The following is a 23741-nucleotide window of genomic DNA, read 5'->3' as shown; positions in this document are numbered from 1 at the left end:
AAAAATACCACACATGCTAATCAAGGCACTTCTCTGCTAAACTAAACTAAACTCCTTAGCACCTTATTACAAAGCATTTTATGTAGTTCTTGGAAGCTATGAGCTCCTTCCAACACTCCAGTATCTTGTGTCAATATTCTGGAAGAACTGTAGTTAACATTTCAGGTGTGGCCTCATACCATCTCTGTAGAAGATTACAAAAAATAAATAATCGTAAAAAAAAAGTCACATCCCACTAAACTTAAGTGAGCCCATTTTTCTCAGATTTACACCAGGACATGGTGCAGTTGTCTACACAACTGCAAAACTGTCTTCTGTAGCTGTCAAACTCCAGACTATATCTGTAAGTATGACCCATGCTCCTCTTTTCCTGAATTTAAGGCTTCCTATTTAACTTGCATTTTGCCAGACACTTCCAGTAGATAAGCCAATTATTCAGGAAGAAGTGACTGGCACGCATTCTGTACTGTCAACAATTTTGGGTTTTGAGTGAGTTTTTTGCCTATTAACATGTTTGAATTTTCAACAAAGATAAGATCTTGTGATACTGATATGAATTAGAAAACCAAACCAGAGGAAATTTTACTCAGTTTCTGCATTTACAATTAATATCATTTTTTCTTCCTCCAAATAAATTTTTTAGCATGTAACCCTAGCTCTGTAGTAAAGTAAGTGTTGAAGAACCTAATACCAACATACTTCCAGACATTACATTTTTGCCATTATGTGATTATTAAAAATTGTTCCAGTTGCAGTACAGCATAAAAATATGAAGTTCCAGTGTCAACTTCTTATCCTAGCTTTAATATTCCTTCTATCATCTTGCACAGTGCTCTTAGTTATTTTTGGTATCCTGAATACTAATTCAGTGTCTATTGTCTTGCCTAAAGTTCCCAGAACAAAAATGCAATTGCTTCTTACCATTCCGCCATCTGTTGAGTTCGTTTTCCAGCCACTGTATGGTGTTACGCAGAGTCTTGTTTTTCTCTTTTTCCTTCTCATACTTTTTCTTCCATTGCTCTGCAGTGAGCTCCACGTTGACGCAGACTGTGTTCTTAATGGTCTTTGCTCTACATAGAAAGAGCAAAAAGCTCTCAAACTTCTCTTTTGTTTTAAAGAAAAGCATTAAAGGCTCTTAAATAAAATTTCTACATATCACTGGTGACATTGTAAACAATTCCTACCTCTTCTAAAAGCTTATTTCTACTCCCTGCCAACTTACTGTTCTTTCAAGTGGATTGATACAACTATTAATGGATAAAGCACTACAATAAACTCTGGTAAGGCTGAAAAATCTCAGGTTGGTTGAGTTGGAAAAACTCAGCTGTATACTTTCACTTGAAGGAATTTGAGTCAGGACAGTGCAGAGCTTTGAAGAAAGGGCAGCATTCACCACACCTAGCAAACATTTCTTTAACAGAGACCATAATACTTTGAGGGTGTAAAACCTTCAAGCTTATTTAAGAAATTGCCCATTTCAACCTAAAAATTCATTTCTTGTATCTCTATTAACCAAAAAGGTGTACAAGGTATAAAGTTCAGATTGATTGTCTACATTCAAGCCAGCCAAATCTCATCTGAACACATTAGCGTTGGAGATGAAATTACAGGCACTAGCAACATATCTTCGTGAAGTTCATGTACAGTTTTTACTTCAGTGCCATACCTCACTTACCTACCTACCTCAGTAATACTTTTGTATAGTCTCCTAAAACCAAATACTCACTCTCTCCAAAGATGAAAACAGGAAAAGTTCAATAGTAGTAACAAATTTTTTCCCCCATATTATGACTCCTATGAGCATCTTTCTGCAAAGTCTTAGTGGGACGGATTACTATCAAAAGGCACATGATCTCCTACAGAGTTATGTGATACTTATCTAGCCTTCAGTGACTACAGCTCAGCGTTTCAGCAGAAATTTAACACCTCTAGAAGGTTTAATTAATATACCAGACTAACTATGGTACCTGAGAGAGAAGTGTACTGTATTAACACCTGAAGAAGTCAAGAGCATGAGGCAGTGAAACTACCGAGATACAACTCCACTACTGCAGAATGCAGTCATTACTCCACATCCACTAGCCCATATTCTGCCAGGTTTTTAAGTAAGGTTCTGAAGTAATCTAGTCTACCCTCCATAATAAAAATCTTCTCCGAAAAGACCAGTAGAAAATTATCTCGTTGAACTAAAGTGGAAGAGGTACACTAACATAGAAGACCAGATGAACTAAGGGAAATGCTCACAGTTTTTGTAAAGTGCTCCAGTAAATGGAGTGATTAAATTTAGTGGTCAGGAACTGGAGTACTATGATGAAGTATTAATAATAAAACGGCAAAGAAGAGATTTCTAACAAAATATCAAATTTTAAATGGGTACGTAAAAATCCAATTGCAAACGACACAGGAATTTAGAAGTATTAAGTCAAATGTTACTGGAACTCTAAATACAGGAAACAGACCAGAAGATGTAATTCAGCATGCTGTCAAAGAAAGGTTGGCAAAGGACAGGCTCTCCCAGCACATAAAGGATTCAATTAATCAAGGAAAACTAATTCCTCTCTACTTTAAAAAAAGTATTAACTACCCTCCAAGACTATGCATTAAACTGCAATTTTGGACCAAATTATATGCTGTCTTCCTGGGAATACAGTCTTCAGGATTCTGTCCCATTTAAGGATTTTTATACAGATAAAATAGATCACAACAATCACATGTGCACTGAAGAACTGCAGGAAGTAAACACTCTAATTAGTTTCGTTCAGGAATCTTAACGGAGTAACTTATTTCTCATTCTGCATTTATTTCTGAGTATAGCAAGAGCAAAATATAAAGTCATTTACTCACCTTTGGCCAAACAGAAGAGTAGATTTAGTTTCAGATTCATTGTATGAAGATGGAGAACAGCAAATAACAATAGTGGTTCTGCAATTACCCCCTAGTGAATCTTGAAGGATTCTGGTCATTTTGCTATCACGATATGGAACATAAGTCTATGAAGAAAATGGTTAAATGAATCAGTTATGTTTTTTCAGACACATTTAGTGTGTTGAAATAAGAGTTACGGTTTTGTTAGGTATAACTTCATTAGAAAGACACTAAATTCTACTTCAATTCATAAAACATAAGACTGAACATGCAAGGGATGACATAAAAGTCTACTTCTATGTTTGTTAACTTCTAGAGTACAAAAAACTGAAGTACGATGATTATAACCCTCAACATTAACCGTAATTTATTAATCATCAGTGTCAATACAGTACAAGAATAACGACCATTTGCAATGCATTGATGCAATTGCATTAGTTTAAAAGATTCCATACATATCACTGAGATCAATAAAGAATTTCTGCATAGTATCATGTCCAGAGATGGAAGCCTTTAACCTTGAAGTATAAAAATACAACAGAACACTTACACTGCTTTCAGCCAAAGCTGAGATGACGTTTCCAAGAGCAGACAAAGACTTGTTGATGTTCTTAGCCTCATCCAGCACAGCACCTTCTGCTCCAGTTTTACTAACCTATACAATATTTCAGTAAATTACTAAATACATCTTCAAAAAACACCTTCCACATTTAATATAAAACTTGAGTAATTTTCCCCCTTTTAGGTCTCCCTGACTTGATGAGGTACTTATAAGCAAGTTGGATTAGAATAAGCAAACTCCTGCGCAAACTCTTTCCCTGATTCACCATCAACTTTTCGTTTGAAGATGTTTCTGATTTTTTAAACTGAAGTGAATATTTTCCCTGCAAAGTATGCCTTTTCATAGAAGGCAAATGTATAGTAAAAAACTTCAATCAAATAAACAACTTCAAAAGTTGTTTGAAGTTTGCCAAAAAGTTTGAATTCCTTGAAGTAAAAGGAAATAAGTGTTTTGAATAATTTACAATATCAAAGCAACCAAGAGTTAGAACTTTGTCTTAATAAGGAGGTCTACATAGTTTGTCCAAAGGTCATCCTTAAAACAAAACAAAGAAACAACTATAAAAAAAACCCAACAAACCAAAACACAACCAAAAACCAAAGAAAACTCCACAGTAACAAAAAAAACCCACAACAATCAAAACCCAGAAAACCCACATGCCACCACTCTCCCCTCACTACAGCCCCCGGAAAACACCGCACAGTCTATACTAGCAAGAATTTGTCAGAACAGATTTGAGAGGCTGAATCTGACCTACATGAGTGCTCTTGAACTTTAAGTAGATATCAGCAGAAATGTGAAAAAATTTTACTCTGATACCATTCTATTTACCTTAGCTCTTCTGCCTCAAGGCCTGAATTTGGCTTATAGTTCTATAACCCTCCTTTTACTATTCTTCTCACCAAACTGTGATCTTGACTACAACTAAGCAATTCTATTTGCCTATGTTTAAACCAACCCAAGACAAGGCACCAAAATATCTCACATACCTCAAAGACTGGGAGAAGTACCAAAGCAAGTTTGAAATGAACAGTGAAAGGAACAAAACTACAGAGAAAGAATATCTGCAACCCAGCTTTTTTCTTTTAACTGTGTTATCACTTTAATGCTTTGTTTCATTCTCATTAAAAAAGACCGCTACGAAGAAACAGACTTCAGAATAAACATGGGATCAGAGTCAACAATAAGGCCATAGAACACATGAGGAAAGACAACAGAAAGTAGAAAGGGCTGAAAAAGCTGGGGATTACCCCAGAAGCAAAGATGAAAAGAACATAAATCCAGCTCTTAAAAGCCTAAATTACAGTCTCTAAGTGATACAGAGTAAGTAAACCAGTACATATTTCCTTCCCTGCGTTAAGCCACTGACACAGGAAAGTAAGCTGTCATTTTAACCGTTGATCAGAATTTCAAATTAAGAAATTTGGTTCCGCTAAATAAGAAAATTCAGGTAATTCACATCCATAAAACTCAATTTTTATTTCAGTACCTGGCTATCCAACACACATGCACACTTTTTAGTGGTCTAGCCTATTTCCCCACTCTATTCCATATTTACAAACCTTTACTGCAGAAATGCAGTTCAGCTTAAAGAGGTATCTAATAGCCAACCCGGACTAGGTTTCAGAAACCACATTTCAAAGTCAAAATTAAAACACTTCAGAGATGACAACTGAACAATCAGTTCCAGAGTTTTTCAGAGAAGAAAAAAAAAAACTTAGAATTACCTTTTCACTACCTGCCAAGTCCACAAGGTAAAGTTTTCCACTTAGTTTCTGTTCTGTTTGAGTATTCTCTTGTTTTACATTAATAAGAAAAATACTATGACTTCGGGAGCTGTGTTCATTCATATCTATAACCCAAAATACATAAATTGTCAAAAATATTTGTACAACCAAACTAATTTAACAAAACTGTCTTCTCACAGTGAAGTGACAGATCTAAAGGTAATGAAACTGTTATTAGAGTAATAATAATAAGTACTTTAATAGAGTAATCTCTCAATGACAATAAAACTAGAGGTAGCAAAACCAATAGTATCATCCAATTGAGTAACAAGGATCCAGCCTCCCTTGGGTTTCTATTAATAGCACATAAGCTCACTGCTCAGATTTGCTAGCCCATCAACTACGGATCTCACACGTGTAATTTACTTTATTAGAACAGAAAGCACACTTACATTCTGATACCAGAACTTTTTTTCTGAATTTATAATGTATCACATTTTATCCTTTTGTGAAAATTTCAACTAGATGGCCATACCCTTTCATCCCTTTCTGGTTTAAATACTTACTGCTCCCTCTGCTGTGAAACATGCAGAATAAACAAGACAATGAATTAAAATAGTTTTTTAAATTCAATAACAAAACTTAAGCTGACTGCAATCTGAACAAGAACATCTACCTACTTCTTCTTTCTTTTAACCATAAATCCTTCACAGGCCTAAAAGGACCAGCTTACTGATGCTGCCACAAAAGCAGCTCAACATAGAATAATATCCTTCTAGCCAAATGTCTGCTATTTCTCTATTACTTCATGTGGTCTCCAATGCAGAACTTTACTACCTAGGAGCAATGAAGTAGCAGCGCAGGACTGAGTCATTCCTTAAAAAGGAACATCATATTTTTATTTTCAATCTTTAACCAAATAAACATGAAGAAAAAGATTTTATTTTCTTAATGACTGTATATTCTTTATTTTCCTTAATGAAGGACTAGACACAGGAAGGTTGTGAAACCATCAAACTGGCTCTCAAAGACTTCTGACAGTCACTTCAGTTGCTAAGAACTGAACTATTTTGCATGCACCTCATATTTCCTTGTCTTGTTTTTTTTTTGTGAGGTTGGGGTTTTTTGGTTTTGTTTTTTGTTTGTTTAACCCTCGGTCAATTCCTAATTCTGCATCTTGTGGGAATTCAGACATCTATGCTATGGCTCCTTGCAACTGAGCTGCACGTCACAGGCCAAAAAGCTTGGGACATTGGGATGCTGCTTAAATCTGCAGCATATCTGAATACATGTCCTGGCCAGCTTTTCTTAGAGTATGCAAAAGAATGGCCAAGCTGTAGATGAGCCACAGTGCCTTACTTACAGATTCACAGGTAATTGAAAGAAATGCCACAAACTGGGATGCTGCTTGATTCCTAATGCAGAACTACACCTTTTTCCCCAATGATTCAGAACTCCTCACTGATCACTTACTCTCTCCTTTCAATCCAAGTCTAAGTAACAACATCTGACAAGAAATGAATTGAAATATTTGTTTCTGAAAGACATGCTGAAACTGCTTGTGCTAGATTATTTCAAAAACATGAATTATTTAGCTCACTATTTTTGTCTTCCCCACTTTTTAAGGCATACCAGAAGCAAATCAACAAAGCACTGAAAGAAGGCAAAGACAACACTTACTTGTTACTGCTACATGTCGGTTTGATTTTCCTTCATCTATAGTATCCATAACTTCTTCTGGACTACATACAAAACGCTCTGTGCAACCCTTTAAAAAAAAAAAGAAAAGACCACCACACCAACAAGCAGAAGTAAACAGTGTACGCCAGAGGAATGAAAGATGAAAACATATCAAATTGATGCTCACCTTTACATAGGGAACTCTATTTTTGTCCTCATGAACAGAAAGATTGGTCTTTGAAACTGGAAGAGAAAAAGTTCTAAAGCTAAGGTATGTATGATTTGCTTACAAAATGAACAACGCGTGTCCGAGTCATAGATGTTATTTCTCGGCAACATTTCATAAAAAACTTTGTATACATGAAACAACCACTACTGCAGTTTCAGCACTATCTAGATTAGCTCCATGTTTTCTTATTTTGATGTATCATCATTTGTACATTATTAGCATACTGTATCTCTTAGTATCATGAGAAGGCTTTTAGTGTTTGGTTTTTTTATATCTCTCCAGAAAATTTTTTTTCTACATTGAATATAAATAAAAGGCTTACCATCCAAAAGGTCCCTTATTTTATCCAAGTATATTTCAAAATATGACACCTAGAAGTGGGAAGGGGAATAAAGATACAGCATCAGAAAGCAAAAAATGCTTTGCTTTTGATCAGAAGGATCCAGCGTGATCATGATGACCCCCCACATGATTCCACAATTAGTTCAAGTCCTTAAGGCTGAACTAAAATACACCTTTAAGAAGAAACTATTTTGATCAAAAGCTTCAAGCACTATCAGCACTGCCACAGGTTATCAGGATAGCTACCATCAATGTTTAATGGAAACAAGATTAAAGCGTTAACGTAATTCTTCTCTAAGAAGAGTCAGTTAATTCAGAAACAACTCATGTTTAGATTTTCCAAGTTACAGTCATTTGAAACATATACAGAACATCCATTTAACAATAGACTACTTCCAGTTTTATTACAGATTAAATAAGTAACAATGAATAAAAGTTCACCTTTATATGAAACTCAAGATTCTCATCCATAGAGTAAATATAATTAAAAATATCTTGCACTATTCTTGGAATAATACCCATCCCATCCGGGTCATGAAGCTTCCCCTTATTAGAAAAAGAGACAATAAAACAAAACAGTCATACTGAATCCAACATCACAAACAGTATCCAAAGGCAAAACAGTTATCAGACAAATTAGTTTCAAAATGCTGACAGGTGTGATGCATCTATTTTAACTATAAAGGAAAAGTCTTGACCATCTGTTTAGGCCCAGCAACTGCCAGGAGTGAAGAGAAAAAAAATCTCAGAAAACTCCTAAACTACTAAAAGTGAAAATGTATTATTAACATAATTCTTGTGTTTCTCATCCTGCTACTGAGGGCTGAAAAAAAATATAATAACTGCCATTCTCTGTCCTAAAAAGACATTTTGGATATCAAAATACTGCAATGGAAGGAAAATTAAAATTCTAAGATGAAAATAAGCAGATATCTTGTTTCTAGAAAGGTAAGACTATCATGATGAAAAAAGATGATAGCGACATTAAGAGGAAAATTATTTTAACATTTCTTACTTCCATAGTGTGTGTCTTTCCAGACGATGTTTGCCCATAAGCAAATATTGTACCATTGTATCCCTCAAGTACATCTAAAGGGAAAGAGTATTTTCATTAGGGTTAATTTCCTTCTTCTAAAGGAAAGTCAAATGAAATAGAACACAAGCAGGCAGCTCCTAAAACGTTCAGCAAGTTAAATCATTCAGTGTTTGGGACCTTTGTGCTAGAATTAGGGGGAGGGAGGGCGTTCCTCCCTACTCCTTTTAATGCATTAAGTCATCATCAACTGCATTTTAGAAGTTTACTGTATGAGAAGCATCTGCTCCTTTAACCAGAAAATTCAGGACTTCAGTCAGGAACAAAAAGGAAATTGATACGACTGCCAGACTGAACAGGTAGTCTTTGAAGAAACCACCATACATAAGAACGCTATAGTATGTTCTGTCTTCAGGAAAGTTAAATTGTCCAATCGTGAGGAGAATGGGCTATGCCCTAAGTTTAAAGCATCTTACTCTTTGGCCATAAGCTTATGTTTCAAATTATTACGGAATCAACCCAAAGTTTTAGATTGAGGGAGCTGGTGGGTTGGTTTGTTTACAAGTCAACTACTATAGAATCACATCCTGCAAACAAACGTTTATTTTACAAAACAAGCATGAGAACTCCCAAGTTTTTGCCACTCCATCATACCCATAATCCATTTGTACCACCACTGCACTCATTTACCACATGATGTAGCACAGCCTAGAAATGCTGCACAGAGAAACAAGTATCAGATTGTTAGATGGAGGAAAGGGCCGGCATTACAATTCTTAGTTAACTTCAAGTAAAGCTTCTGATCTAATCTTGATTGCTATTTAACTCATTAAAGAGTTAAATACTTGCAGCAGCATGGATTTTCCACACCCATTCTCTTTTCTAATGATAAAAAAACTCTACATTTACCCAATCTTCTGTCCCTAATAGCTGATATTTCAGGGGAAGTTGTGAAAGTTGTGTCAATTAGAACTTATTACCGACCTCCACAAGAAAATAATCTATTTTATTTTCAGGAAACTAGCTAATTGCTTACTACAACAACTTACTGTAGTATAACCTTCTTTGTGGTAAGACTTGATTTTCTGAAGTTACCAGGCTGATTCTGACAATTCAACTTTGGAGAAACTGTACACCCTGACATGCACAGCGATAACTCATGTTTAAACTTCTAATTGTGAATCTAAGAATCACATTTAAAAAAAAAAAACCTTAAGCTGTGTATTAAATAAAGAAGTTTAAAAAAGATCTATAGTATACACATGATTTCACAAGTTTCTTTTCCTCTTATATTCCTCCAAACAAATTGAAGTATTTGTAGGATGCCTTCATCAATAAATTAAAAAACAAACAAACAAACCTCCTCTATTCATAAGAGTTATTTTGATTAATTTCTGACAAATTGTTCTAAACAATCTCTTGCAGAGAACTGAAAAAAAACCAAACCATGTCAGGTAAATGTTATCAAACGTTGCAATCAACCGAAACAGCAGGTTAAGCACTGACATAATCAATCAGCTCAACTACAGAATGATTTTGTAGCACCATGATTCTGTGTTGGCTTTTAAGAAACACTCAGAAGATAAAGGCGAGCAATAGAAGTATCAGTGTTCAACACTGAAATTCACGCGAATATGAGACTTTCTTATGGTTAAAGTTGCTGTTCCACCTTACCTTTGACAATCTTTTTAGCACAATCATTATATACTTGTTCCTGTGATGTGTTTGACTGGAATACACGGTCAAATATATATGGCTTTGACTGGAAAAGAAAAAAAAAAGACATAGAAAAGCTATTAAAAAAATAGATACTAGAAGCAGAACTGGAAAGTGTTTGTTCACAGTTCAGAAATAGCCCTACACTGTCTCAGCACAATCTTTTGTTTTATTTTAAGCACTTGAAGACTGTAGTGAGGGAAACAGCTTATACTGTGTTGCCTAAATCTTCATATGCTTGCCTACAAGTAAGGCCTTGAATTAAATACATTTGGTTTCAAAGTGCCATCTAAACAGTTCTCCAAAACCACTCTGCCACATGACCTCAATTAACTTGATTTACAAGGTAAGCCAATGCCTAGCCTGTATATCTGAGAACCTCTTATTCTCTTCTGCTCTGGTAACAGGTTTACTCTGGCAAACTCAAATTATTAAAACCAGCTTATGCCACATCACACAGAACATCTGTGTTGGTAATATTTGTTAAAAAACCTCAAACCAAAAACAAACATTCAGATCACCTACAGTCCGCACAAGAACAATTTGGAGATGTTCAAAACCCGCCTGGACACGTTCTTGTGTGATCGGATCTCGGTGGTCCTGCTCAGGCAGGAGGATTGGACTAGATGATCCTTTGAGGTCCCTTCCAATCCTTAAGATTCTGTGATTCTGTGAATTTCCCCCTGTGATATCCTTAAAATAAAGCTCCATAAGCAGAAGAAAAAGGCCACTTAGGAGGAAGAGAACCTTTCACAGAAGACTCATTTTGGAAGACACTGGAAGAAGCAGCTCTGACACAGCTTTTTGAAAGGAATGTTGGATTTTGCTCTGGTTTAAAGAGATATTCATAATGCAGTTCTAAGCACCTGAAAATCCATTAGGATATAAACTATTTTGCTCATCTTACAAAGTTCAAATTTTTGTAGCATTTTCAGAGTTTGATTTAGTATGTAGCCAAGCAGATAGGCAAGCTTTACAAAGGACCTAGGTCAGTTACCATTGCTAAACTTCCTGCAACTGTTAAGTGCTCTATTTTGCCTAAATTTTATTCATTATCATCCTCCTTCATGGACATTCTGGAACTGCCTCTCTGGCAAAGAAACAAGAACAGCTTCCTCCACCCACTATGTTCCCTTTCCCAGCCTGATCTTCCATTTGTCTTTTAATAACATCTAGCATAACACCAAACAAAACTTTTTAGATTCAACACATACCTATCTGCTGAGAGGACTTGAATTCAGGTGGATGAGCTCCCTCTTGGAAAAAATAATTACAGCATTCACTGGGTAAATACGCTCAAGAAACCACAAGACTCAGTAGGCAGAAACTATCCCTAAGGTCCTGAAGTTTGTCAGAACGCCTGTTGCACAGCAGGGAAATCACAAGCCTCTCGATTGCTCATTTTAGCTTCAAATACACCTCAATTTCATATGTTCTACAGGTAGAACTGAGGCTATTACATACACCAGAAAACAAACAACTAACAAGTTCAAGTAACCTTGAGGTAAGAAAATGAAGACTGAGAACACGTTACTTAAAAAGGTAAGTCACTAAAAGATAACCCTAGCTATATGTTTTCTTTCTCACCAGCAGCTGTAGTTTCAGAAAGCCTCCAGCTTCACAAATATCAATCAGCTACACTATACACTGCAAGTCATCTACATCACAAAACATTCATCAGATCTGTTTCATGCTCAAGTCTTTCTCATATTTTTACACACTGAAATACTACCACTTTGGAGGATTACTTTACATTACACACTGGAAAAAATACAGCGAGAAGAGTGATAGCAAACACTCTGTGCAGCATCAGAAATTTGTGTGTTTGTAAGATTTAAACTTGTCTCCAAATTGTTGCTCCAGAAAATATATAGATAGCAATTATTCCAATAAAATTGATTTTAGAAGAATTAGGGCAAGTTCCAGGATACGATCTTCTGACAGTCTATGCAGCAACAGTTAACAATACTCACTATTTCTCACAGATCCCAACATATCTGATCTTTTCTGTTCTCATAGCTGTCATGCTCTATTTGGAACAGTAAAACACATGAGAATGCAAATGTTATTTTGCACAGTATTTGTGTTTGAACGTATACACATACATTATTGTGTATTTATATATATTTTCCGCAGGTCCTGAAGGAACTGGCGGATGAAGTTGCCAAGCCACTGGCCATTGTATTTGAGAAGTCGTGGTGGTCTGGCGAGGTCCCCGATGACTGGAAGAGAGGGAACATAACCCCCATTTTTAAAAAGGGGAACAAGGAGGACCCGGGCAACTACAGGCCAGTCAGCCTTACCTCTGTGCCTGGCAAGGTCATGGAGCAGATTCTCCTGGGAACCATGCTAAGGCACATGGAGAGCAAGGAGGTGGTGGGTGACAGACAGCATGGTTTCACCAAAGGCAGATCGTGCCTGACCAACTTGGTGGTCTTTTATGATGGGGTGACAGCATCGGTGGACAAGGGTCGACCAACGGATATCATCTACCTAGACTTGTGCAAAGCTTTTGACACTGTCCCGCACGACATTCTTCTCTCTAAACTAGAGAGGCATGGGTTTGATGGATGGACCACTCGGTGGATAAGGAATTGGCTCAATGGCCGCACTCAGAGAGTAGTGGTTAACGGCTCGATGTCCAAGTGGAGACCGGTCACGAGTGGCGTCCCTCAGGGGTCCGTGTTGGGCCCGCCCCTCTTCAACATCTTTGTCAATGACGTGGACAGTAGCATGGAGTGCACTCTCAGCAAGTTCGCTGATGACACCAAGCTGTGTGGTGCCGTCGACATGCTGGAAGGGAGGGATGCCATCCAGAGGGACCTCGACAGGCTGGAGAGGTGGGCCCGTGTCAACCTCATGAAGTTCAACCAGGCCAAATGCAAGGTCCTACATCTGGGTTGTGGCAATCCCAGGCACAAATACAGACTGGGTGGTGAATGTATCGAGAGCAGCCCTGAGGAGAAGGACTTGGGAGTACTGGTGGACGAGAAGCTCAATATGAGCCGGCAATGTGCTCTTTCGGCCCAGAAGGCCAACCGCATCCTGGGCTGCATCAAGAAGAGTGTGGCCAGCAGGTCAAGGGAGGTGATTCTCCCCCTCTACTCTGCCCTCGTGAGACCTCACCTGGAGTATTGCGTCCAGTTCTGGAGCCCCAACATAAGAAGGACATGGACCAGTTGGAGAGGGTCCAGAGGAGGGCCACGAAGATGATAAGAGGGCTGGAGCACCTTTCCTACAAGGACAGGCTGAAAGAGTTGGGGCTGTTCAGCCTGGAGAAGAGGAGGCTCCGGGGTGACCTTATAACGGTCTTCCAGTACCTCAAGGGGGCCTACAAGAAAGATGGGGAGAGGCTGTTCAGGAGGGCCTGTTGTGATAGGACAAGGGGTAATGGTTTTAAAATAGAGGGAGGTAGATTCAGATTGGATATTAGGAAAAAATTTTTTACCATGAGAGTTGTAGAACACTGGAACAGGTTGCCCAGAGAGGTGGTGGATGCTCCATCCCTGGAGACGTTCAAAGCCAGGTTGGATGAGGCCCTGAGCAACCTGATCTAGTTGGAGATATCCCTGTTCCTTGCAGGGGGGTTGGACTAGATGACCTTTGAAGGTCCCTTCCAGCCCTAACCATTCTATGATTCTATATTACTACAGAATACCTTGATGCCAAATAGCAAATTTTTAAAATTTACTCCAAAGAAATCCAACTTAAAAAAATAAAATAATAATAAAAAAATAAATATGGAGCCTAGTTTCCAGTACAGGAAGATACCTTCCAGTACAGGAAGATACCTACCTAAGCAACTGTAGGCACAAACTGCACTAGTCTACAATCTACAGTTATTTGCAGCAGGTTCTGAAAAAGCTTTCCTCCTGTAAGTTTTTAAACAGTGTTCAGAGAGGTGGTTTTTTTTTTTTTTAATTCTTCTGCCAAGCAAGGGTTGACCAAATAGAACTACTAATCTTCATCTGTGTTAAAGGAAAACTATATTTACTAATTTGAGAGTAATCTGTAGACACAGAATACTTTTAGACTACCTACTCTCCAATTGCCATTCAAATGCCTTCATAAAAGAACCGAGCCAAATTACAGTATGTCATGTAATTCCAGTCTCTTCTGTTTTACAAAATGTTAATGTACAGAATAGCACGTATGATGAACACCATGGACTATTAAGAACAGAAAACCCAAGCTGCAAGGACTTTGCTCAGACAGTAATGCCTTTAATTGATCTTGTTTATTTATACAGTGAAAGCTGCTCGACACATGACAAATTCCAATTTCCCTCAAGTTAACAAATGCTACCAACATATCCACAAAATTTAATAATTCAGACCAAAAAAATTCCTCGTCAGGGGTCCTGTTTATACCACTTGTCAATTCCCCATCACTTGCATGTGAAAAGTGGAATATTTGTTTACATGTCCTCAGTATTATACATTCCTCGATGAAGCCAGAGCACAACTTCAAAGCACTCAAAAATCCACTTACATACTTCCCTCCCCTCCCCTCCCAGGCCACACTGCATTTATCACACCTACAGAAACCCATATTACAGCCACATCCCTGCTCCATAATCACTGAATCAATACCTAACCAAGTAGGTTTAGCCAAGCAGGTTCCAGGTTAATTATGTTTTAAGAACACAAGTTACTCCCACACATACTATGTCACATCTTTGACATCTGCAATGCTATGTCTTATCACTTCTCTTTACAGTCTACTTTCCGCTGTAAACAAAGCTAAAACAGTATTACACAGATTACCCTGCCCTAGAAAGCCTCCTCATTACCTTTAAGAGATTAATCAAGAAAGATTAAAGTGTCAGATATTTTTTCTATACCAGATACCTTTTGTTCCTCAAGTAGTAAACAATCAGATATTGTGACAGAACTGAAAACACAAAAGGTTCAAGTAACCTTACCATATGGTGTCCACAGCAGTGGTAGTAGCAGTGTCACTACCATGATATGATGCTGCTTTGACATACTCCAGAAATTTTCAGCAACTGTTACTCAAATTCTAATAAAAATGTTAAATATGTAACCTATAAGCAACACGAAACATCAAGAAAACAAGTAGAGCTTCTGACTTCCTCTCTCCAAAGAGAGAGAATTCAACATTTACACTCACTCCCTGCCTAGCATTTGTTCTGTCAGTAATCAACTACAAGACAACTTCAGCTCCTGGAGTTGCTTGTACTGGAGGGATGTGGTCCAACAGCAAAAAAACTTTATAAGCACTCTCACAGCCCTCAAAAAAAGTTTATCTGTCAACATGATTTAGCAGTAGTTAAATCAAATCTTAATAAAGGGTTTATGTTTAAATACACAGTTCCACAGTTAACTTACAGACTAGTTACCAGTTATCCTTACACAAAAGGATGTTCAGCCTGTCAAAACTACACAAGACTTGGAACACACAGAGTTCATTCTTCAGAAACGTTAGTTTTCCTCAGTACCTTCAATGAGAACTACACAAAAATCTGTGATCATAACCTGCCTGAAATCTTACCTTAAAAGTCCCAGAAATACTTATCTCCATAGAAATAAACTCAAATATCTTTCATTTTCCCCACTGTAACTTTCTGTAAACTACAGAATTGGTTACTCATAACATTACCTTAGTTCACCTTATTTTCTGTGCATTAGTATCCGAAGTAAAGTCAATAGTGAAAATTTACTTGAAAATCAGTAGCATATTTTTCTACCACAACATACCCAGATGCACTTTACTGTTGTTTGCTAGAACAGGCTGCTAGAACAATATCCTACCCACCCATGGTTAGCTTATTCTTAGTAATAAGTAATGGGCCTCCCCTTTAAGTTTCACATCTTTAATAAAGAACATTCTTCTTATCAGCACAAAATACGGTAAGAGAAAAATCCCACACCAAATACTTTCTGGAAAGTATGATGTCAAATACCTGACTCAGTTCTTCCTATTACTAAGCTAAGGTGTTGCTGTTTTGACACACCTAACAGAGTCGAACATTGCGAATGAGTGAAAAGGCACTGTTCCAAATCAGTATTTTATTTTGAAGGTAAGTCAAAAGGATTCTCTTTGTGTCCTAGCTCTATATATACAAAACTGTAACGACACTAAGCAATTAATGGATCTCAGCTCTTTCTGCCCTATTTTTCTTATTTCTGTGCAAACACTGCAACTCGAGCATCAACTCTTACAGCAGTTATTTATCATTGTTTCAGGAGAACTAAATCATGTAATTTTTATGTAAAATATTTGACTGGAAACTCAATTCACAGCATCAAAACAGATTGGAACGAGAATTTTAGCCAAGCTTTTCTTTAGTAAAGAGTTTCTTCTAAAGAGAAAAGGAAGTACTGCTGGCATGAAAAGAGTCATTGAATTTCAGAAGAACAATCAAACACGAGCGAGGTGTTTCCAAGCAAGTGGTATAGCAGCCAGGGAGTACAGCTCTCCCTTTACACATTACTGTAAGCTAGAATATTTGCTTTCTGTCAAATCATCATACCAATATCATCTGAAAAACTTATCCATTATCCACCATTTCATGGAATGAAATAAAAAAAATTAAGGAGTAACAATGAAAGAGTATTATTGTTTCAGCTACAGATTGCAATTTCTAATCTACATTTAAGTTGCACTGTAGACATTATGCATTTTTATTCATGTGTTTCTAATTAAATGGTGCTTTCCTTTACACTAGCAAAATACAAAAAAAAAAGGTTGTTCTAAGAATGCACCTTGCTTCTTGTATTTATATGGTACAGCACAGCCTTTCTTTCAGCAACACACATGAATTACATTTTCCTTTTGAATAATCTGCTGCCAAAAGCTGCGACAACTGCAAGTGATCTTCATTAATCTGATTCTAACACAACTTAAACCTAGCTTTGCTCTCATTTACTATCCAATGCTAGTTTTAAAGGTAATGAAAAAGAAAGTTCAATGTCTCAAGCTCTTCCCAGGATCACAAGGGTTACATCTTATGTGCAAAAAAAGTAGTACTCTAAACAAATATGAAAATATAGGCAGGTAGTCATGATTCTTTCTTAAAAGCCATAGAAGTAAGGAATATACTATGATCATTACTAGAAACATTCCAATGACAGAGAGGTACTGCCTATTTCTGTTAATGCCCATAACACCTTGCCACTTCAGTCATTTGACAACACTGTCATCAGCTTAGGCTTTGGCCCAAAATCCTCGAGTGTCACTGTATTCAGTAATTTATCTTATCTTTTGGACAGTGGTAAGATGAGCAATACTAGATATAGATTTTTTTTTTTAAATAAGTGTAGGTACATTATGCAGAATGATAAAGCTACTCAGTTGCAAGCAGCTTTACATTTGAAAAAATTAGAGTACTTAATCATATATATGGTTGCTATTCCCCCCTGTTTCATCTTACTAAAAAGTCTGAAATCGATGAGCAAATTGCTAGCAATTTTTGTATATAGGCACATTTATGATGTTTAACATAAAAGCCATACACTCATAACAAGTGACCCTATTGCGTGTTTTAACAAAACCTTTATATTTACTTAACAGGAAGAGCCATTAGGAAAAAAGAATAATAAAATATTAAAATGGAAGGAAGCCCCCTTTAATTCATAATCTAAAAGCTCTTTACTAGTTAAAGTTTCATCCTGTGGAAGGACAATACTTTTTCCAAAGTCTGCTCTTTAAAACAGACCAACACTATGTATCCCCCCAAATTGCTGTTACACCACACTAGCTACAATTAAAACAAGTATTTTATCTAACACAAATCAAAACAACTCACTTGTCCAGAAAGACAGCCATGCCAGTAATTACATAGGAGCTAGGAAGAGAAGGGAGGACTGATAGCTCAGAGATGACAGGGGAGTTTTCACCTCCTCTCTACCATTACAGGCAACTCCCAAGTACTGTAAAAGTGAAGAAGCCTTCGCTATTTCAGCACAGACCCAGGTGCACACAGAAGGTGCAAGTCTTTCAGGCAGCTGAGGAAAGCAGCTTTTTTTTAAAAAAAAAATAAGTGGCTCAATTACTGTTCAACAGGCAGTCAATATAACACGTAGCAATAAAGGCAGAAATCAAACAGCTGGAAGTAACCAAATACACAGCCTATTGAGGAATGTTTTTAGAAATCTTTTCATGAGGAGGACTCTTTCTGTTACTATCCTCCCTTGAGCAATTCTACAAGACACACAAGAAGTAGCTGGCTACAGCCTCAAGTTGGAAGGCTCATAACTTATTAAAAACTTAATCAGCTTGTTTAAAAATAATAAATAAAAAATAAACACCCTCCCACAAGTTAAAGTAATTGTTTCAACAGTTTCAGAGAATCAAGTCATAACTTTGAGAACACCAATCTTCTCATATATCCACCATTATAAAAACAACATCACAGAACATCAATTCTTTATTAAGATTTTGTGAAACAGAACCCAAGTTCTGTCACTGCTAGCCAATCTAATAATTTTGGGGGGCATTTTTCCCAAAGTCACACACAGCAAGTCCTGGACCTAGGACCACTGAAGGACTTGTCATTTTTACCAATGCAGAAAACATCAAAGTACAGTTGCAACACTAAATATTAATCCCAAGCAGAAAGCCCCACGTGATCCCTCAGGAGCATGCCATCAGACTGCTCTACTCAAACATAGCACCACTTCAGTCCAATTTAGATTATAGATATTTTTAAAGCATACTTAAAGAGTATTTAAACAACGTTAAGTTTTCTGTTCACTTTAGACTAGAACTACTGAAAGAATGTGTGGGAAATTTATTTTTAAAAGTAAGTCAGAAAACATCCAGGTTTCTAAACTTAATTGTGGATTTTAAACAGAATAAGTAGCGTCACAATGAATGGGTATTCATTGATGGAAGTGAGATAATTTGTTCTAGTTAAGTTTTCCATTTTCCAGGCTTGGTTCCTTACTCTGAGGAGTTTACCTGTACAACCTCAGGAAGAGATGTATTCCAAGATACTAACTTGCCAGCTGAAATAAATCCAAATTACCTAATTTCACAAGCATGCTCCCATTCTTGTAGCTCCAGACTCATAGAATTCCCTATTTTATTGACAAATTCAGTCAAATATTAACAGACTAGAGCACTAGTATTCAGTAAGTCACACTAAAAAAAGTATTTTAATAAATCACCTCCTTCAACTTCAGATACTGCACAAAAAAAGCTATTAATGGTAGCCTCAATAAACAGAGTATGAAAAATAAAATGTGAAGACAGATAATAACTGTCACTTTCAGCAAAGCAGAACCAGCACTGTCTCTAGAAAGAAAAGTATATATATAAAAACACAAATTAGAAGTTAGCAAAATGAAAACAAACATTGGGAATAGAGTGTGCTTGTACAATACCAACCAAACCAGGTAATAAACTATTGTACATTAATTTTATAATCCAGTTCCACTTTGTAGCTAAATATGACACACTGAACAAAAAGGAAAGGATTATCTCTTCCCCTGTAACAACTAGATTGTTTTGTAACAGGCCTGATACTTTGCAAGGTGACTTCAGTTAAACTACATTCACAAACATGTAACAAGCCAAACGGTCTGTTTATTCGGATTTTAAAAAAAAGTTGTCGGCCAAAGTCTGATTTACAGATCACAAGCACCAATGAAGTGGAGCCTGCACTGTTCTGCGTTTTCTTCCCAAAACACTCTGTAGACAATCACTTCGATGGCCGCTCCAACGCACACATTTTGAGCACGTATTGAGCGGCCAAGCTCATCCCGGTCGCCAAGGCCAGGGACAGCCGAGCCGGGGGACACACTGCGGGACTCTCCGCCCCGTAATTCACGCGTTTTCCGTGGACACACTGAAGCGTGCGCCGTGGCTCGGGCTCGCCAGGGACACCTCCCGCTACGCCTTTCGCTGGAGCCTTTGTCAAGGCTCTCCCGACCTGCTGCCGCCGGCGCGGCCCCACAACCCAACGCTCCCCGTTCGGGGACTTCTGTCCCACCAGCTCCCTGCTCTTTGCCCGACCATGCCCACATCCAGACCAGCCGGCCCCGACCGCAGCTCTGCCTGCCCTCCCCCCTCCCCCCCCCCAAAAAAAAGGCCACCCCCCTTCCCGAGGCGTCCTCGTCCGCAGGCGCTCCCTCGCCTCAGCCCTGCCCTCTCGCCTCACCGCGCCCATCCCCGCGGTATCTGACCCCGCCGACCCCGGACACCCCCTTCCCCTCGGCGTTGCCTCTGCCTTTCCCGGCCGGGGCGGCCCCTCACCGCGATGACGACGGTGTCTTCGCCTTGAAACTTGGCGATGTACTTGTCGCCACGGGTCACTTCGGACTCGTTGAGGGGCCTGAAGCGACACATCACTTTGATGTTACACTCCGCCGGGTCCGCCATCTTAGGCCAACGCCGCCTCCGGGGCGTTCAGCTCCGCCGCCCCCCGCTGCTGCTTCTACGCCGCCCGCTCCGGGGGTCTCGCAAGCCGCCGTTGCCGCCGCTGTCGGGAAGCCTGCGTCCGCCCGAGCGAAAGGGAAAAGGGAAGGGCTCCTTCCTGGCCGCCGCCGCCTCCCGCTCTCACTTCCTCCCCAATATGGCAGCCATGGCGGCGCCTGCAGCCGGCAAGTCCCAGCGCTCCCTCGCCGGTCGGAGGCGGTGCCGCCGGCAGGGCGGGGAGGGTGACGTCACCCTCCGCAGGGCCCAGCCCCGCCCCCCCGGCTAGGATCGGCTGCGCAGGCGCGCAGTGGTTGCTGGGGCGGAGGGACGGCAGCCACCCACGGGCTGGGCGCCCGTGTGACTGCCGGGGGGCGAGGGGGCGGGGTTCGGAGGGGGCGGGGCTCCCCGGGGGCGGGGCTCCCTCTGAGGGGCAGGAGGTGGGGGTGGCGGAGTGTGGGTTTTGCGCTTCTCGCCGTACGTGGCCCGCCGCCGGTAGTGTTATCGCAGCGCCCCCGCCCCGTTCGGGTGGCGAACCGTGGCGGGTTCGCGGTCACACAGCTGGGGTTAACCTCGGCCGAGGTACTGCAGGGAGAGAGACCTCGCCCCGCCGCCTTGGGCGGGAGCGGCCGGGGATCGCCTTACCCCTGGCGGAGCGGCGGCGTCGGCAGCGTAACGGCCGTAACGGCCGGTGCCGAGGGCTCGCCGGCCCTGGCGGCGGAGAGGGGGTCGCGACACGGCCTCTCACCAGCCGCACGCCCGAGCGGGGCAGCTGTGGTTAGAGCCGAGTTTTGTGAATGCACCTGAAAGCTGAGAGTCCGGGTGTGAAGCTCGGAGAGCTAAAAGAGTGGGAAAAAACCCCACTTCCAAGAGGTGTTCACAGATGTCAGGAACTGTCGGTACTTTCTAAAGTGCCCGTGAACCTCGTTGCCTGCATGTCTCCTGGCTCTGGGCAGCAGAGAGTATTCCTTGGGCAAGTGGGGATCAGAGCACGCAGCTAGTACATCCTAATTTTAAAAAAGAGTCTGCACAGTATTTTTTTTTAAGCTCAGTTTATTGCCAGTTTTATTTTTTTGTTACAGGGAGCTCTAATTCTAGTCAAAACATAGGGACTGTATCTAGACTGAAAACGTTGTCAGAAAAACCCCTCTGATCAGAGATTTTCAGGAGTGTCACACGTTTACAACTGCACCTCTTACATCCAGATACGAACTTTTAAATTGGGACAAAGTACAAACTTGCAGCTTGGCTAAGTCAAGTCCACTTCCTCACAGAAATCACGATTTGTACTGAAATTTTTTCAAAGAGCCTTGGGGTTAATTAAAAAAAAAAAAAAAAAGAAGAAGCCTTTCTCTTAAATTAGTAAATTTTAGTAGGCCAGAATGACTCAGAATAGCAATGTCCTTCCCTTAAAAGTATTCTCTTTTTCATTAAAAAATAGAAAAAGATTGTGAATTTTAACGGGGATCACCTGAAATCAGGCATCCTTCATTTTGAAGACCCTTCTCAGTTTAGGGATGTCAGTGGTGTGTTTTCACTTAGGATAAGTGCGCAAGGTGAACGCTGCTTCAGAACTGCTCCGCTAGACAGAATAATTGCCTAATAATCTAGTTTCATCTACAGCTACTTTTCATACAGTAATACAAAAAATATTTTTGTGCCTAGTTTATCTTATGAGGTAAGCTAAGTCTTCTAAATTGAGTTCATGTTGCAACAAGTTCATTTTTCCACTGTGTTTAAAAATTCTGCAGGACTGTGCCGTCTTATCCAGGGCAGCAACAATTACACCTCCCCACCTATCAGTACATGTGGAAATAATTGTCCGGTAAAGCCAAGATACATACTTAGACCTTAGAAGGTACAACGCTGCTCCATAACATCTAGCATATGATATGTATAGACATCTGTCCACAGTTCTGTTTGCCTGTGTTCAATAAAATATTTTAAACATTATTGTTATTAGCCTTTAAATGTCAGAAAGACCATTTCTATGCATCTAACTCAATTATTTCTGGGATTATTCACGTGCTTACGGCTAAGGATGTTGTTATACAGCTGATGGATTTTGATCCTCATGGATTTTCAATGACAGGAGGTTATTACTTTTATGAAAGTTTGTGTAAATTACTTACTACTTTTTCAATTCATTTGCATTCGTACATGAGGAAAAAGAAATGTTAACCGCAAATTAACAACTTCATGGTTATTACTCCCAGAAGCACGTTTCAGCTGCTGAGACATCCTTTGCCTCAGTTTGTTTAAGAAACTTCTAGTTCTTGTTATCCATAAGGAAAGATGATATATCATTAACTACACTTGCTGACTTATAGTACCCAATGTAAGAACATCTCAGTAAAGGAAGAAACCTCATAAAGAGCTGGTTTATCAAGAAAATAGATGCTTGGGCTTGCTTACCTTTTCAATGTTATAAACAGCAGGCACACAAAGACAACATGGACTCCTGAAGTGGTAGTTACTCATTTTAATCATGTTGCAACAAAATGTACCAGGATATGTGAACTACGTGGAAGCAATAGCCCACTTCAAAGCTGTTGCTTCTGTGCAAACTCATAGGAGAACTGACTGATGGTATCTCCTGTACTGGCTGTGGGAGCCCTTACTAAATTAGCTCTGCTGAACTGGACATGTGTGCTCTTGTATCTGTTTCAGGTATTCTGTCATGAAGTTTCTGTTCTCTGCTCTGCTCTTCAAAATACTCAGCAACCGTTCTTTCACATGATCTGTTTAATGTCTGACACAGTGATGCAGTGTGCTCAAAGAGGGCAGCGTGTTATCTCTATTGACATTAACATATGTCAAAAGTCTTGAGGCTTTGTGTTTAAAGATGCGGTGTCACTTTCTTGAAAACAGGGCAGAGACCAAACATCCTGGTAAGTTTCCCATTTTGTCACAGCCTTCTTTGCCAGCTGGAAATACATTTATTGTCTTCTGTATTGTTATCTAGTGTCCATAGTGTACATTTTTTGTCATTTAGGATAAAAGACTGTTTAAAACTAATCTATTTTAATGAGAAAAATGATATATCAGTTGTCATAAAAAGTGAATCTTTCTGGTTGGTATTTAAGCCTACTATGGCTGTATAAATCAAATCCATTCTCTTTATCTGACAAATAAGTTTGGTAAAGTTTCTCAGTAAAGACCAATGTATTTTATTAAAAGTAATTTATCTAATGAGTTTGTGTCTGT

General features: G+C 39.1%; 1 protein-coding gene across 1 annotated transcript in view; it reads right to left on the bottom strand.

Annotated features, from left to right (window-relative positions):
• KIF5B (kinesin family member 5B) overlaps positions 1 to 20555 on the bottom strand; it is a 38796-nt gene extending 18241 nt beyond the window's left edge. The window contains exons 1-11 of the mRNA XM_086614281.1: positions 20376 to 20555; positions 10113 to 10200; positions 8421 to 8494; positions 7847 to 7951; positions 7386 to 7434; positions 7022 to 7077; positions 6835 to 6922; positions 5155 to 5279; positions 3416 to 3520; positions 2845 to 2990; positions 922 to 1070 (exon numbers count right to left, since the gene is read on the bottom strand). Coding sequence (XP_086470407.1) covers positions 922 to 1070; positions 2845 to 2990; positions 3416 to 3520; positions 5155 to 5279; positions 6835 to 6922; positions 7022 to 7077; positions 7386 to 7434; positions 7847 to 7951; positions 8421 to 8494; positions 10113 to 10200; positions 20376 to 20501 — 1111 coding nt within the window. The 5' untranslated portion in view covers positions 20502 to 20555. The remainder of the gene's footprint in view (positions 1 to 921; positions 1071 to 2844; positions 2991 to 3415; positions 3521 to 5154; positions 5280 to 6834; positions 6923 to 7021; positions 7078 to 7385; positions 7435 to 7846; positions 7952 to 8420; positions 8495 to 10112; positions 10201 to 20375) is intronic.
• Positions 20556 to 23741: the final 3186 nt, after the last annotated feature.

The sequence above is a fragment of the Tauraco erythrolophus genome, chromosome 7, assembly GCF_009769465.1.
Source record: "Tauraco erythrolophus isolate bTauEry1 chromosome 7, bTauEry1.pri, whole genome shotgun sequence".
Taxonomy (NCBI): domain Eukaryota; kingdom Metazoa; phylum Chordata; class Aves; order Musophagiformes; family Musophagidae; genus Tauraco; species Tauraco erythrolophus.
The sequence above is the reverse complement of the archived record's forward strand: the minus strand, read 5'-3'. Positions and strand labels throughout refer to the sequence as shown.